This window comes from Mixophyes fleayi, chromosome 7, assembly GCF_038048845.1.
Source record: "Mixophyes fleayi isolate aMixFle1 chromosome 7, aMixFle1.hap1, whole genome shotgun sequence".
Classification (NCBI taxonomy): Eukaryota; Metazoa; Chordata; class Amphibia; order Anura; family Limnodynastidae; genus Mixophyes; species Mixophyes fleayi.
In genome coordinates this window covers 37090610-37107469 of record NC_134408.1, presented here as the reverse complement: position 1 = coordinate 37107469, position 16860 = coordinate 37090610, and the positions used below count along the sequence as shown (strand labels likewise).

The following is a 16860-nucleotide window of genomic DNA, read 5'->3' as shown; positions in this document are numbered from 1 at the left end:
TGCCTCTTGAAAATGAAGCCAGCCCCGATATACTCATTGTCAGTGTACGGCTAATAGGAAGGAGCGCTCTATCACTAACATGCTGCGTGGTCTCACCCTCTAAACCAGTGTTGGCTAACCTGCGGCACTCCAGGTGTTGTGAAACTACAAGTCCCAGCATACTTTGCCAATATATAGCAGCTCATTGCTGGAAGGGTATGCTGGGACTTGTAGTTTCACAACACCTGGAGTGCCACAGGTTAGCCAACACTGCTCTAAACCAAAGATGTATACTAGCAGTGCAGATTTCGCAGCACCATGCTCAATGTGGATGAACACTGTATGTATGGACCTGTAAAAGTAGCTGTAGTTACACATATGTAGATGCTCTGTGTTATATAAAGGTTCCCATTATACACCTGCTTTTCTGACAGATAACTAGGTTGATTAAAGCCAGATCAGACTATGTATGGCCACATTTCAGCCTTTATCTTAATCTTGTGCGACACCAACCTATTGCTATCTTCCCCTGTACTGACAGATTTAAAGTTTGCATCTTGTGTTTCACTTTTTGTGTTTTTGATTATGCTAATGCACAGAGCAAGGCAACGAGACACTAGTTTCTATCATTGATGACCTTTAAGGTGTGCAAAATGCTAAATTTTGGATAATTTTTACAACAAGGAAGTAGAGAAACTGACACATTGGATGTGGGACAACTGTCACTGGAAAATATTACCAGCTAAACTTGTCAAACTTGAAAAATTCAGACAAAACAGTAAAACATTTGCCTACATGTAGTATTATAGTTGCTTTCACGCAGCTTAAAGAGATAAAAATACATATTATACGGAACTCAGAGAAGTTGAAGGTATTTTTACAGCATTGTAACTAACTTACCAAGTCACATAACTCAAATACCAAGAGATAGGGCATGGTCTCCAGGCATTGCCCAACACACTGCACAATGTTTGGATGATGCAGGTAGCTGCAAATGAAAACACAAAGAAATGTGTTAAAGGTAAAACCGTATTAAACAAAAGTTTATAGTACTTATTTTGTCAATATGTATTAAATAAAAATGCTAAATAATTTGAATCGTTTAAATGAAGCTCGAGAATCGATATATTGTTCGTCATGCACCCTGTTGGCATAAAGCAAGATTATGCAGCTAGTGGATTTCCATGCTGGTGTACTACAAGTCTCAGCATGCTGTACTTTACACTAATCATCACATCACCATCACAAATTTATATAGCGCCACTAATTCCGCAGCGCTGTACAGAGAACTCGCTCACATCAGTCCCTGTCCCATTGGGGCTTACAGTCTAAATTCCCTAACACACACAGACACACACAGACTAGGGTCAATTTTATCAGCAGCCAATTAACCTACCAATGTGCTTTTTGGGCGTGTGGGAGGAAACCCACACAAACACAGGGAGAACATACAAACTCCTCACAGATAAGGCCATGGTCTGGAATTGAACTCATGACCCCAGTGCTGTAAGGCAGAAGTACTAACCACTTAGCCACCATGCTGCCCAATGAGAACAGCTGTTGAATTACAATTTATTTAATCAGTTGATGTTCACTTCCGTTCATGTAACTTACCTATACGGTTCTCCATTTTTTATGAACTGTTCTTGCTCCTTTGTACTGGCACTTGCCTTTAATTCCTTCACGATGACTCTAGCTACACTGTTTTCTCTGTAAATCTCTCCCAGAAGAACCTGAAAAGAACACAACAGTTGAGCACAAGGTAGTGTAAGGCACACCAACAGGTAATGTCACACTTCCCTTAAGCAGGGGAGGCCACAAGAGGTAACAGATGAAGCAACCTACGGTTCAATTGTAGATTATATTCAGCAGATGTGACCATACAAACTCACTCGTCACTCTTTGAGACCGTTGGATGTAAGCAGCAGTTTAACTGGAATTCTATCAGTAAAATGTTGAAGTAGCGATGACAACACTTATAGAAAACAATAGGTTTAAGTGAAGCAGCCCTAACAAAGGTCAATCTCTCAAATTTTTATATATTGTAAATTGTCTAATAAAGAGCCAACATCCACTATTAGCACGTTAGCAGACCAGTATCGGTTTTTGAATGCAGAAAAATCTGAGGGTGCCACTTTATTAAAATAGCCACAAAGAAAATATTTCATGTGAACTCAAGAACTTTTATTCACTGTAAATAAAAAAAAACAGATACGAATGTTTGCCTTTTACATCTGCTGGCAGTTTCATTATATAGAATGACAGGTGATAATGTATATATCTGCCAAAATGGTCTAAAGAATTTGTTTCTGCATTTTAAACAAACTGAAACTGGGACTGTGATGTGTGCAAAACAAAGAAAACCTTCTGCAACTGAAATAATAATAGCTGTATATCTGGTAAAGAGAAACATCGCTTCCTTCACTGGCAAAAAGATAAACCCTATAATCTAATATAAATGACCTTTACCGATGTTACACTTTCACAATATAAATAGGGATTGAAAAAACACATAACAAAAAAAACTCTTCAAAAACCATAAAATCCCCCCCCCCCCCCGGCTCCAACAACTTTACCTTGCCAAACCAGCCTTTACCAATCTCCTGAATATAGCTCAGACTCTGGCGAGCAATTTGGAACTTTGATGCATCTAATAGAATAGAAAACAAGAGAGATTTCCTGTTATAAAGGAGACAAAGAGACTCGAAGTCCTAGCATGAACCAAGTACAAGCATGGTGTGATTGTCTACATAGATTTTGTCTGCATATAAAACTTTTGATGTGTGGAAGAATGATGGCACGAGGAAAATGTGTGCTATGCAGTGGAGAACACAACAGACTTCATTTAGAATGATTATTCTGGCTTGTGGGAGAAAAAAAAAAATAGTGTTGAGTTATATGGCCAGTAATTAGCCTTATTTGTCACTTGTAAAATAAATTAAAGTTACAGTTTAAAATACTTCTCAACAAAAAAAAAGCTGCCCACTGTCTGTAGTAGGCTCATATTACAGTGAACTGCCAATTTCTCTTCAGTGTATTAACAGTCATAAACTCAAAGATATATCTCCCTCTCAGTACACTGCTGAATAGAAATGCCAGATGTAGGAGTATGGGGAAACAGAGTCTCCCATAGCTGCAGAAGTTAACAGGTGACTTAGCCAGTAGTCTTAAACGTGCACACTGTAGTCATGCGGAGTAGTGCGGAGTAGTAGCCTGTAGTCCAATGCAGTCACATAAAAGGATAACACGGCAGCGCTCTCTTAGACAGGGGCTGACTGAGCCAGTGAGGGACAGAAGTGCATCCCAGGCTAATTGCTGGTCACACAGGCTTATCCGTACTCTTGGCCAGACTACCAGGTTCACTTTTCAATTTACAGACATAGGTGGGGCCAAACTGGACCGCTGCGGCTGGATCACATGGAGGGGACACACACACACACACACACACACACACACACACACACACACACCAGAGGACATCTGCACACTGGATGGTTTGAGCCACACATATGCCAATATCAGCATCTAACTTAATGAATTTTCAAAGGCATCATAATCATCATTTTACCATTTATTTATATAGTGCCACTAATTCCGCAGCGCTGTACAGAGACCTCACTCACATCAGTTCCTACCCCATTGGGGCTTACAGTCTAAACACAGACACACAGACACACAGACACACAGGTCAATTTGTTAGCAGCCAATTAACCTACCAGTATGTTTTGGAGTGTGGGAGGAAACCGGAACACCCGGAGGAAACACACGCAAACACTGGGAGAACATGACAATAATGTAATGTGAAATGCTCACTATATCAACTCTAGCCAGGCAGATTGCAACTGTCCTATAAAAAAGGTATCATCATTCCAGGATGAGGTCAAAAAGTGTTACCCATTCTATTTGTAGCAGAGAGCGCATTTACAAAGCGAACAGGTGGTTTTGGGGAATCTTGAAAATAAAATGACATTAACTGCCAAAGAAAAGGAAGAAATCAAAAACCTAAACCCTCTTTAAATTCAAATTTTATTGCAACACATTTAAACGTGGATACTGGCAAGTCACTTACTTATTTTGCTTTATTGGCCGGATACACAGATTGGTCCCTTATATACTGCTAGACCCATACGACCACGATATATAGCCGATTCGACCAGCAGAATTGTAGTGTGTATGGGCACCTTTGCCCAATCAAAATCCAAAGGCTGCTCTGGCTGTCCATAGGCTGGACAGTCAGAGAAGCCTAGGAGTGCGTCTGGTCAATGGGGTAGTCATTCAGCCCGCCTGCCAAGGGGCTAGATCTGTGCATTGAGATGCACCAGGCAAGTCTTACTGGTATTTCACCCACAATTAATATTACAGACAGCAACACAGAATAGCAGGTAACACTGCTTATTAACAGTATCCTTAATTCTGGTCACTATTACTCATTTACATTTTTTAATATTTTCGCTAATTTTGTGATTTGTCATTAACCCCAAATAATACATGGGGAACTCTAGTATTTTAATGAATACCAATAAAGTTATGTTTTATATATATATGAATTTTTCTCAATCTGATAGTCTACATTTAACAATTTAAACCCTTTGAGTGCCCCTCTATACATATTTTCTCTTTCTCTTTCCTTTTTTGGACATACATGTTATAGTATGTGAGGGTGCACCACAAATCAGTAATAGATTATTTATATAGGTCACATTTGTGTTGACTTTATTAAATATTTTTTTGTATGGGTTTACCCAGTGCGGTCTACAATTTTTTAGCTTTTTAAGTCTTACTGGCAGCAAGTCTAAATGTTAGAAATAATTATTCCCCAAACCCTTACCTAAAATATTTTAAGTTCAAATATTCCTAAAACTATAGCATAACATTAAGGATAGCTGCACTCTAGATGCCTCCAGAGCCCCTCACCAGTCTAAAAAGAGTGCATAGTAACACATTCATAGTATATACATGAAAGTACTAAAATGCATTCAACACGTTTGTGTTGTCATCAAAAGGTACACAGTACTCTGTGTGCATATTGATTTTATTAAAACGTCAAGTTCTGAACCCCTCAAAATCAGAACATCACCAATTTATTGTGATTACAACATGCCAGAGCGGATCTTTCTGGCATATAATTCTACTCTGTAAACACCGATTGTCTGTACCAAGCCTGCAAGGGCTGGATGGTATTAGATTTGACAAATGTCACACTTCATAAAGAAACCCATCACTTCCGTATGATGAGCAAGTGAAAAAAGATGCAGATTTAAAATTTAACTGGGTCAGCTGTACTTGTATTACAGTGCCAGCTGAGGTTTATGGTTACCTCTATGCACAAACTTAACATCCAAATGCAAGACAGCAACACCACTCACATCTTGCATGGTTTGCCTAACTAATATATTGTGTAATAACAATCTCAATGCCATACATCTGCTGGGGGCCCGGGCGCTCTGGAAACATTAGGCCACATGTTCATAAACATCAAAACCATAGTACTACATTATGAAATCTCTGTCCAGAGGAGTATGATCTATGAAAGTCTTAAAGTTTCTCCAGGACAACAGTGAACAAGTATAATAAAATGCTTTACCATACAAGAAGCTTAACAATTTGCATCTCTTGTGAATGTATGTTCATGTTTCAAGTATATACATAGACATGTACGCGCTTCTCTAGCCTTCAAGTTTAACAAGAAACTTATGCCCTAATACTGCAGTCTCTTTCAACACCAACTTTCCAAAGGCATCAACCAAGCAGCCACCACACATTGTCTCCAGCAATCTGAACCCCCTAACCTGGCACTACAACACCTGCAAAAATGCTCCTTTAATGCCTGAGCGCCAATGGAGAAAACCTCACTGCAATGCATATATAAATTATATCCATTATAAATTCATATTATACCACCTTCTCCTCACCATGCAAGTCTACTTTAAATTTATAATCTACAGATTAGGGTAGAGATTAGAAATTTAATCAACCAATGCCTCTTTGCCTTGGTCTTCTTGCGTCTCTTTCTTTACAACTCTCCTTATGGTGAACCAATAAATCTACTTCACCTCCTGTGTGTATTATCATCAGTATTCGTCCTCCTCGTGTCACTACTCCTTTACTCGCCTGTCCAACAGTTGACATCACTTTCTCCCCACGCCAGTTGCTATAGTGTGATCATGGACTCAGGCCTCAAATTCATTTCCACATATCCAGGTCTTTATCACCTCTTCCTTCAAAACATTCTTATAAATATGTCTCTTACTCTCTTAGGACATTACCAAAACCCTTGTCCACTCGCTCATTATGTCTTGCAACGAATATTGCAATGCCCCTCTGATCTGGCTTTCTCTGTACCCATGTCTCCCCTCTACAATCAGCCCTTAATGCAGTGGAGAGACAGATGGATCTCTCACGTTGTACCTCTTCCGCCGCACATCTCTGAAATTCCCTTCACTGGCTCCCCATTATCTCCAGGATTCAAGCCAAGTTGCTCACCCTCATCCACAAAGCCCTCACCAGCAGTGCCTCCCCATCATACATCTCTGAACTCATCAAGAAATGCACTCCAGCTTGACTTCTCGGTTCTGTCTCTGACCTATTCCTCTCCTCCGATAACCTCAGTCCAACCCTTAAGACTTCTCCAGCACTGCTCACACTTACAAAATGCCCTGCGCGCCTGACCAGACTCTCTCCAAACGTTTTAGTGCTTTCTCCTTACTATAGCCTATACTACCCACCCCACCTGAGACTACTGCCTCTACATGCTCTGCCTCGTCCACTCTTCTCCCATTTGCTCCTGTTGTCTCTACATTGATGGCCCGTTCTACAGTCTACACTGCAAGGTCTCACGAGCACCTCCTTTGTTTACCTTTGTAAAAACAAAAACATGGTAAGAAATGGGGGAGATTAAATATCTTGGAGTAATACTTAGTCGAACTACCTATGACACGTATTACACTTAATAGTCTCTTTGTAAAAGTCTCTAACAACATTGAACACTGATGGAGCAATAATTGGCCACACTTACTTTGCAAAATTGACCAGGCCATGTTTTGTTATTTGGGGCCGTCAGACAGTAAGCTTGAAGTTTTGCCACAGATTTCAGATGTGATAAAACTCAGGACATCAATTTCCTACATTCCTACATTATTTCCCACCTTTTAAGCCACTACAGTGTTGCTCCTGCAGCGTGCTTTGGAGCATTGTCTCGAAAGACAATTTCCTCCCCAGTTTTAGCTTTCAAGTAGAGGGTAGCAGATTTTTGTCCAGTATTAGTCTGTAATGTGCACCATTCATTTTCCCAATGATCCTGACAAAAATGCCAGTCCCTGCCACTACTAACAACCGCTTAACATGCTAACACCATACTTAGGTGGGGATGGTGTTACCTGGCTGATATGCAGTGTTTTATCATGTTTAATACATCCCGTTTTACATACAGGCCAAAAAAAAAATAGAATCTCTGCAGTATCTTAACAATGAAGTTTTGCAAACTCTTTGTGGACAAAGATTTTTTTTTTCCAGCCAGAGCTTCTCCCTTCAGGCCCTTCCATAAAAGCACTATTTGTGGGCGTACATTATCTACTAAGGGAGCCACCGACTTCTGAAGCTCATTTAATGCTAGAGTTAGTGGAAGTAGCTTCAATGATAAATGACCTTTATGTCTGAAAACGAAGATAAGTGGGGTGGCCTAATTTAGCAGTGACTGCATTTTCACACAATGGACTGTACTGAGCTCCAAGGAATGTTCAATGTCTTGGCAGAGACCTTGTACACTTCCCCAAACTTGTGTCTCTATCATCATATAGAATCTGTGGCTACGAAAGGTGACAAATGTGTTGGCAGTGGAAGGATTTAAGTGGTCTTTCAAGACGGTGTACACAGACGTCAGCCTGACCCAGTTTATCTAGGAGGTAGCCGGCTCCTCCTCCTCCCGGAACCTGGCATTAACTTTGACTCAAATTAACCTGGGCTCAATTAAGACACCTCTTACATCAAGTCCAGGTTAGGTCAATCAGAAAGTTAGAACTATGTCCAGGAGACGGCTTATGTCCTGGATAAAATGGGGATATGAGTGGCAGGTTCTATAATGATCTGACATGTAAAATTAAGTATCCATAGGCTACAATGACCAAATAGAAAAACAAAATGCATATTTCTTATGTTACCTTTGTTTCCAATATACTATAATGTGTTTTAAATGCAAAACTATAAATATAGTTTTATTCCAATGGTGCAATTCCTGTGCACATTGCATTTTCTGTCTTTTATTGTACCATGTTGGAGGCCTAGAACACAAACAAAATACCTAAAGACTAATGGCATTGTTAATGCTGTACTCCTATATCCGAAAAAACATTCTAATGTAAACACCACTCACGGCAGGATATGGTAAGCGTTTGCATTGTGTATGTGGATGTGCTGCTTACAGACCTTGGGGCAACTGTGCTGGAACAGACAAGGAGATTGTCGGGACAGTTAAGGTGAAAACGTCTGCGGGAGATTGGTTAGACGGCGTGTCTTCAGCGGGAGGTGTAAACTCAATTTCATCGTCAAAATGATCTTCAAACTCCTAAAATTAAAAAGTCAAAAAATAAAACAGTTAAACATTTTAATCCACCGCTGTTTAATTTACTTAAAATTATTTAGAAGACATTTCAATTTGGTAATAGTTAACAGGATTAACCCTTGGGAGTACCCATGACGCGATGATCACATGGTCATGAAGCAGGGCCAGAAGTGACAACAATGTGACAGTCACTGAAGCAGAAGATTGCAGGTGGATCTCACACCTGCATTAGTAATCTCCCAACTCAACTATAACTCCCTCTCTATACACACACACAATTTACAAGGCACTCCTCTCCCCAGTATAATAAGAAGGGGTGCTTTTCCCTTCATCGACAGCATACTTAAAGTGTTTGCAAACACCTGGGGAAATACCAGAGTTTGGGATTTTCCCAGGTACTCTCAATAAGACGGAAATCAGCAATCCTAAAGTGCTCATGTGCAGTACCAGAAAATAGTGTCTCCAACACGGTTCTGGAACTGTAAGTTTCTCTTAATATTTCACTTGGAAGCACTATCTGTTCTGTTTGTGATGTGTGGTGTGGAAGATGCACAAATATAACCTCAATGTACTGCAATATACTCTACTGCCGGTAAGGGAGGGAGCGAGGATCAAACAAAAACCTGCAAGATATATTTCATGTCATTAGAAAAGAAACATTTAGAAAATTGAAAAGCTAAACTCCCCCCCCCCCCCCAAAAAAATAATAATTATACTAGCAAAGTGCAATATATTCCCCAAAATGAGACTTAAAGACCTTGAACACTGGCCTGGCCTTGCTAAGGAGAGAATGTTTCCAAAACTCTGCCACTCAAAGGGTTAAACTGGACACAATGGAGGCGATTCAATTATTGGCGATTGCCTCACACATTAGAGGAGGAACAAGCAGAAATAAGATCATTAATACAGGTCTTAACTGAATTAGTCAGTACATGAGGAAAGGTAACATGCGAGGAAACTCATCTAAGTGATCCCCAATGGGGGTGAAGGGTGGGGGTGATCTAATATCTGCCAAGAAGCCTGAAGAAAGCATAAACTCAATACAGCAGCACAAGATCACTTCCATATAGGTGCTTTCAAATATCTAATGACAAATTGAAATATTGCATTTAACTTTGAACAGGGGGAACAAACAAACAGGTATTCAAACTAAAATGCTTTTCATGCCACTTTGCAGCTCTGCAGGAACCAGCCCGTACAGCCGAGCTGCAGTGCAGCATAAAGGACTGCAGTAACATAAAGGAAAAAAAAAACATCTTTCGGTGGCAGCACCTCTTCATTACCAACAACCCTACTTGTCATGTAGAGCAGAAGTGTTCAATAGTGCCAGCAAAGGTGACCCAGAGGAGGTGACACAGATGATGCCCAGAACTTTAACATAACACATAAAGGTAACAATACCTGGATGTTTCAGTCAGTACAAATAAATGCTTAAATGAGATGCTGTCCTGGCATAGGAGGGAGTAGCAGCAATACAATATTTGGGATAAAGTGGAATGATATAAATTCAAACCAGCACATTGTCTATAGCCAAATTCATTCCTATAACTACTTTACATAACACTACACAATTAATCCACACGTTCCAGACAGCATCCCCAGTACCACAGAGCACAGATCTGCTTCATAAGGGATTTATCGTACTGCAGACCATTCATCACATGAAGCAGATTTGTTTGAGGGAGCGCTGGGATATCTTGCTAAACCAGCAATTCGTGCTTAGATTTTGATCACCATGACTAGATTTTGTTGTATGCAGTCTAGTGTCTCAGCTTCTACATACACAGGCTAAATTAATATTTAGCAAGGTACCGGCAGTAACAATTCTACAATGTTGCTCACCATAAACGTTAGGGTCGCTCTTGGTGAAATACCACTTAACTGCATCCTGGTAAACTGCCCCTGAGCAGAAACCTTCTCACCTTGAAATCTATTTCAGCCTCTTTGCAGCACGATATACAGCTCACGAGCAGCACAACCAAAGCGATGAAACTGCAGACAGACAGCAGCACCGGGAACAAAAGAACTTCACCGCTTGCAACTTCTGAAACAAAAGCAGAAATAAATCATTGTTAGCTGTAGCATGGCAAGGACATACCATGGTGTAGTGAATCCAGACATTAAAATATGTCACTGTACAATAAGCAGATCAACAAACAGGTCAAATATATTGGATTGACATGTTTATAAGAGATTAGAGTATTAGTATCATGCACAAAACCAAAGAACAATGGAATCCGTAAGGATGAAAACTTGAGCTTTATGTCAGCTTCAAAAGATCACAGAAAAAAAAGGAAGAGGATTATTTAGAACAAAAGTTGCCATGAAAACCTCTAATACAGAATTAGGTAAATATATTTGCATCCTCTATTGATGCTACTGGCAGTAGTTTTGAATTACCCAAACGAAACCTGGCTAAATTGTAGTAGGTACAAATATGCATATTAATTCATTTCTCCTGTTCCACATTTTGCTCTATACCCTGTTAGGCTGGCCGTACCAGCGCCGGTATCAGCAAACTGTTCTGACACCTGTGTATGTGTGCCTCCAAAACTATCCAATCAAATCAATAGGATCATTTTCAAGTCTGCATGTAAATCTGGTTTTCAATTAATCAGCTGCACTAACAGGCCACAAAGTTACCAGGCTGCGTAGTCCCTACCACACAGTCTTGGCAAGCCAGGAACAATATACATTTTATAATGTACGTTAAAAAAACTAGCTATACTATGCACATCATCCTCCTACTTATGTATATGCCGACGTATAGCGATTTATATATTGTTTGCTGTCACATACAGCGGTCTTAATTCTCCTGGCAGCACTTCATCCAATGGTTCTAGTCACTTGTACACATTTCATTAATGTAAAGGTTTCAGCCAGACTGTGATAGAGGACTATCTTCCTGTGACGTTTGACACCATTATGCCATGAAACTCCAGCTGCAATTTCACACGGCTCTGCTGTACCGCGTGTCAGTATTTCTACATTTATAATCTGTTTGCCCAACCCTAAAATATAAAATGCAATACTGCTTAGTAAGAGAATAGGAGACTCCCTGTTATAATCTTATTTTTACATGCAATGTTTTTTGACGTTCTTATTAAAATTCACATTGGACAAACACTTACTCTCAGTAACAACCAGCAGTTGTGACAGATTTTGCACACTTGTGCTTCATCTTGGAATTTAAAAAGGGGGTACCATGATCCAGCAGAGAAAGAAATTACCATTATTACCATATAATGAAGGTTCTCGGATTAAGTTTGTTTTCCAGCTTTACACTGACATACAAAGTAAGCAAAATGGAACATTAAATTTATTCTAGTGCAATGAAACGTTGACCCGGAAAATATTCCAATCTTTGGGAATAAATTAAAAAAACCAAAACAATTGGTGATTACATGGAAATAGGCTTTCCCTCCAGTTACCACATTACACAATGTAGCCAGCAGCTTGTAATGGTAAACACATTACATCGGAATGTGACACACAATAGAGATAGGTGCTGTTGTGGTAGGATGTTTATATGCTAAAACTCATTTGCATCATGACTAACAAAGACATTCAGTAATGTGGGCCAACAGACAATGAAAGCACTGGCAATAATAAAGAAATTTGGGTGCCACCTGCAGATAGGAATGCTGAAACCCAAGAGTGACTCATTAGGTTTTCCAAAATAATAAAGCCATAGAGCAGAGGGGCCTAGGACTGAGCCGTGTGGTTGTCAAACACATAAAAGGAAGCAAGGAGGAGAACCAGGATAGAACATTGTCCTGAGCTCCTAGAAAATGCAGACTTTGTTATTTAATGGCAGAATCAGAAAAACAATGGATTAATAACATGCAATGTTGTGGCTAATTCAGCTCTCATTTGGGTCTTCAAAAATAAAAATTCCCGAATGCTGTCACATAAGCTTACAAAATATTTCCCATTCTAAAAGGTGCCTTTGGATTCTCTGTAGGCCAGGCCTGTCCAACCTGCAGCCCTCCAGGTGTTGTGAAACTACAAGCCCCAGCATGCTTTGCCGGTAGACAACTAGTTGATAGCTGGAAGGGTATGCTGGGACTTGTAGTTTCACAACACCTGGAGGGCCGCAGGTTGGACAGGCCTGCTGTAGGCCATTCCAACCCTGTGCAAAGCAATCAAATACCCAAAAACGAAGCATGGTTCCTGTCCCATCAAATAGACCAACCAAGCTGTCTAAGTGTACAGTAGGAGTGTGCCTTTCCTATAAAGATGATTTATAAACATCATATTAGAATGAGAGTAGGTGAATTTTTGTCCCCATTAAAGCTTTGTACAAAGTATAGTTTCTCTGACCATCCAAACGATATCCCCCTCAACTTGAAGTCAAAGGGGCCGATTCAATTCTGCCTCGAATAGCGCAGCATTAACAGTATTACCGTTAAAACGGTAATTTTAGCCTGGATCTCATCTCGCAGCTCAGGGAACCACAAGTAAAAATCCACCATTGAAATTACCGTATTAAGGGTAATTATGTGCAGTTTTACCATATTAACGATAAAACTGCTAACGCCGCGCTATTCGAAGCAGAATTGAATTGGCCCCAAAGGCTTTAAAAGAAAATAAAAAATAATATATACACATATATATATATATATATATACACATACACACACACACACACACACACACACACACCCCGTGCATGATACTCAGGCCAAATCAAGCTACTTAAGGTGTTAAAAAGGTTCTTGTCATGCATTCGGGCCTAGCCCAGGCCTCCTCGGGGGAAGAGCGTTACTTCCCGACGCAAGCGTCCTTTTTTAACGTGGTTTTGTCCACATGTCACCACCTCATCATTTTTCTCCATCGCCTCATCCTTCATCTTCATATCCTTCATCAAGCTACTTAAGGTGTTAAAAACTCCCCACTGTCACCCCCGGCAACCACCAACCACTCCCAACTGTCACTTCTCCTTCAAGAAATATATAGGTCAGTGTATAACTCTGCCCAGCAGGTGGCGCTGCAGCTTGTTTTTTTGTTTTTTTTCACACACGCCACTAGGCATTTATATAGTAGATATTCCTAATAGATATGTTTAGTGTATCTGGCAGGCAATGGTGGCAGATCATAGTATAGTCCTCACTTATTAAAGTGTGATATTAGGCAGTTTAAAGAACTCACTTGCTTATATTGTCTTGTGGAGCCCTAGCACTAGAGCTATAAACACCTGATTTTAAGCCCCTTTTAGTGTCTCTGGCTTATATGTCCACCTGCGCTGAAAGCCACTTTAACAGATATTAAAATGAACTAAATTGATGCAATAACTCCCATTTAGAAGACGGTAAATACATAGAACAATTTTTCTTGATTGCCATTTAAAATAGACAAACTGGTGTGTGATGGTGGGTTCTGGACACAGGGAGCCATTGTCACAGGTAACACTATTGGTTAATCAGCCTTTAAATGGAAAACACTTGACTACACTTGATTCAGTGCAGAGAAGTTCTTGAAAACAATGTCCACTTACTTTATCACAGGACACAGATAAGACTATTAGTGCCACTCACATTCTGCAGTCCTCCCTGGTGTTCGTATGGTAAATCAGAACAAAATTATCTAAGCAAGCAGTACAATGAAAGACTATAATATCCCCATCAAGTATTTGCCAGTGTCACTCAATAAAAACAATAAAATGGTGAAAAAAAGATACCAAATATATGGCCATTTATTTTACAAAGGAAGACGGGCCTCCCAAGACCTAGAGATCTCCTTTTCAGTACATTCATGTGCACACATTACTTGTGGAGAACTTTCATAATTGAGCAGAATTCAGCTACCCTTTAGAGATTTTCTTTTTATACCATACAAAAAGAAAACCAAAAAACGTTCATATGAAAACATTTTAAAACAGCTAGCTGTTAATTTACAGATACTCCAAGTGGGTAATATGAGGCTACCATAACAACTCTAAAGACATTAAGGGGCATATTCAATTTCGACTCGCGGCTGCAATTTTGCGCATATAAAGCGCCATTACGGTAGCGCAACATCGCAGATTTCTGTGCGCACCAAAATCCACAATGTTGCGGCAATGGGACCCGTGCAGCCGCGAATCGTAATTGAATGGTGCCGCTAAGTGTTCTGCAACATAGGGAGAGCAAGCAAAATGTTATGATGAAGGACATGCTTTATTGGTACTCAAGTAGTATCTATCCATGGTGTTTAGTACATCGAGATCCATATGCTAGATAAGACTTCATGGCAATCTGTATAGGGTAAGATGCAAATTCTAAGATTATGTCCATCTTTTGCTGGAAGGTGGCCTTTGCAGCCACACAACCCAATAATGCACTGCAGAATCTCACACAACCAATGTGACCAGATGATCACTGAAAGCGTTGGGATAGTGGTCGTCAACCTGCAATTTTCACCAGTGCCAATCAACACATGAACATTTACAATCACGTGTATGGGGTCAGCAGTCAGCTTAGCCCATTAGGTCTAAAATATCCTAACTGGCTGTCAAAATGTCCGCGCATACTGCAGCTTTGGTTATCTGTACATAGGAACTTTGCCACCACACCAGGTACATCATGCCACAACCATGATGCAAAACTAAGCCCAGTATTAGGTTGTGACAATGTTGACAGAATTACACCCCACACCTAAAAGGGGAAGCCTTTGTGAGAAGCTAAAGGAATTCTGGGTCAAATTAGCTCTCTCTGAATATAAACTAAGCAGGCTTGGTAGACACTGAAGAACCTAAAAAGTTACCAATAGGATACAGTTGTACATTAATCTTACCATTTTCATCAGACAAACACAAAAGGAATAAAGAGTATTTAAAGTGAGTGCAGGCAAAAATGAGAAAAGTCTGCTCTAACATACATTGCACTGCTTTAAGCTGGACACACACTACAGAATTTTCCACCAACTTTTTACGCCGATTGTTTTTACATGTGATCGATGGACCGATCGCTCGGTCCATGGACTGCATACACACTAGCCTTGTTTTAGAAGATAATGGGAAGAGCGGACGTCCCTTTAGCGACTTTTTACAGCCATGTTGTTGTGAGCAATGATTGCAATTTCGTACACATTGGTCAGAAGTTTATACACACTACACAACGGAAACGAGATTGGAACGAAAATATTTAACGGTACTACCAACCAAATGAGGAGACAATCGTCCATTTGGGCAGACTTTCGACCATCGTGTCACTGCACACACTGACCCGACTTTTGAACAAGTGGTCGTATGTCGGCTGGTTGAGCAGATTATTGGAAAAAAACCCTGTAGTGTGTACCCAGCTTTATTTGTAGCATTTATTCATTTAATTAACTATGTGAGGTGAACGTGTACAGAAATAGAACACCTAGGGCCTGATCCATTAAGGAAAGGGAAGTAAAAATTGAGTAAGTAGTCTCCTGGACAAAACCATGTTACAATGCAAGGGGTGCAAATTAGTATTCTGTTTTGCACATAAGTTAAATACTGGCTGTTTTTCATGTAGCGCACAAATACCAACTTTAAATTTCACTGTACAAATAAGCTATCAAGTATTTGTGTGCTACATTAAAAAAAAAAGAGTCAATATTTAACTTATGTGCAAAACAGAATACTAATTTGCACCCCTTGCATTGTAACATGGTTTTGTCCAGGAGACTGAAATAAGAAACTTCTCAATTTAAGATCCTTAATGAATCAGGCCCCTAGTGATTAACTTGTGAAAAGCAACTGAAAGGGAAATATTGTAAGAGTAGAAATCACTAATTTTTGTGCTTCCTTCCATTGTAGCTTTTTTTCTTTAGTAGGATTTAAGACATTAGACAATCTAAAAACCCAATATACAGTGCAAAACAAACTTTCCACTTTATAGCAGAGAGAATCTCAATACCTGCCATGTAAACAGATAAAACTGTAAAAGTTATTGAAGCAAATTACTGTGGTATAATAAATATTATTTGTACCCTAAGCACATGTATACTAAACATTGTGCAGTTAACAATTTCTGGGAAAAGTTGTATAACAATAAACCCTTACAACTGATATATTTAACAGAGAGCAAAGAACAAATATTAATACATTGTGTAACTAATTCATATGCCATGTTTTAAGAGGAGGCATAGAAATGTTCAAATCAATATATAAAGGGACTTGTGCAAACAGGGACTTGTCACAAGACATCAGTAGGAGTCCAAAGATTACATGAGGAAATCACACATAGAAAAAAACAAAATGGATTTGTACTTGGCCTCTTTAACGTTACTTGTTCTATTAAAGTCTGTTTTGCACATTCAACCCCAAGGGGTGTATTTACTAAACTGCGGGTTTGAAAAAGGTGGAGATTTTG

The 16860-nt window shown here is 39.7% G+C and overlaps 1 protein-coding gene across 1 annotated transcript in view; it reads right to left on the bottom strand.

Moving 5' to 3' along the window:
* Nucleotides 1–16860, bottom strand: part of LMTK2 (lemur tyrosine kinase 2) — a 62853-nt gene that overhangs the window by 32541 nt on the left and 13452 nt on the right. Inside the window, exons 2-6 of the mRNA XM_075179673.1 lie at nt 10459–10580; nt 8401–8539; nt 2556–2629; nt 1594–1712; nt 880–967 (exon numbers count right to left, since the gene is read on the bottom strand). Of these exons, the coding sequence (XP_075035774.1) occupies nt 880–967; nt 1594–1712; nt 2556–2629; nt 8401–8539; nt 10459–10580 (542 nt within the window). The remainder of the gene's footprint in view (nt 1–879; nt 968–1593; nt 1713–2555; nt 2630–8400; nt 8540–10458; nt 10581–16860) is intronic.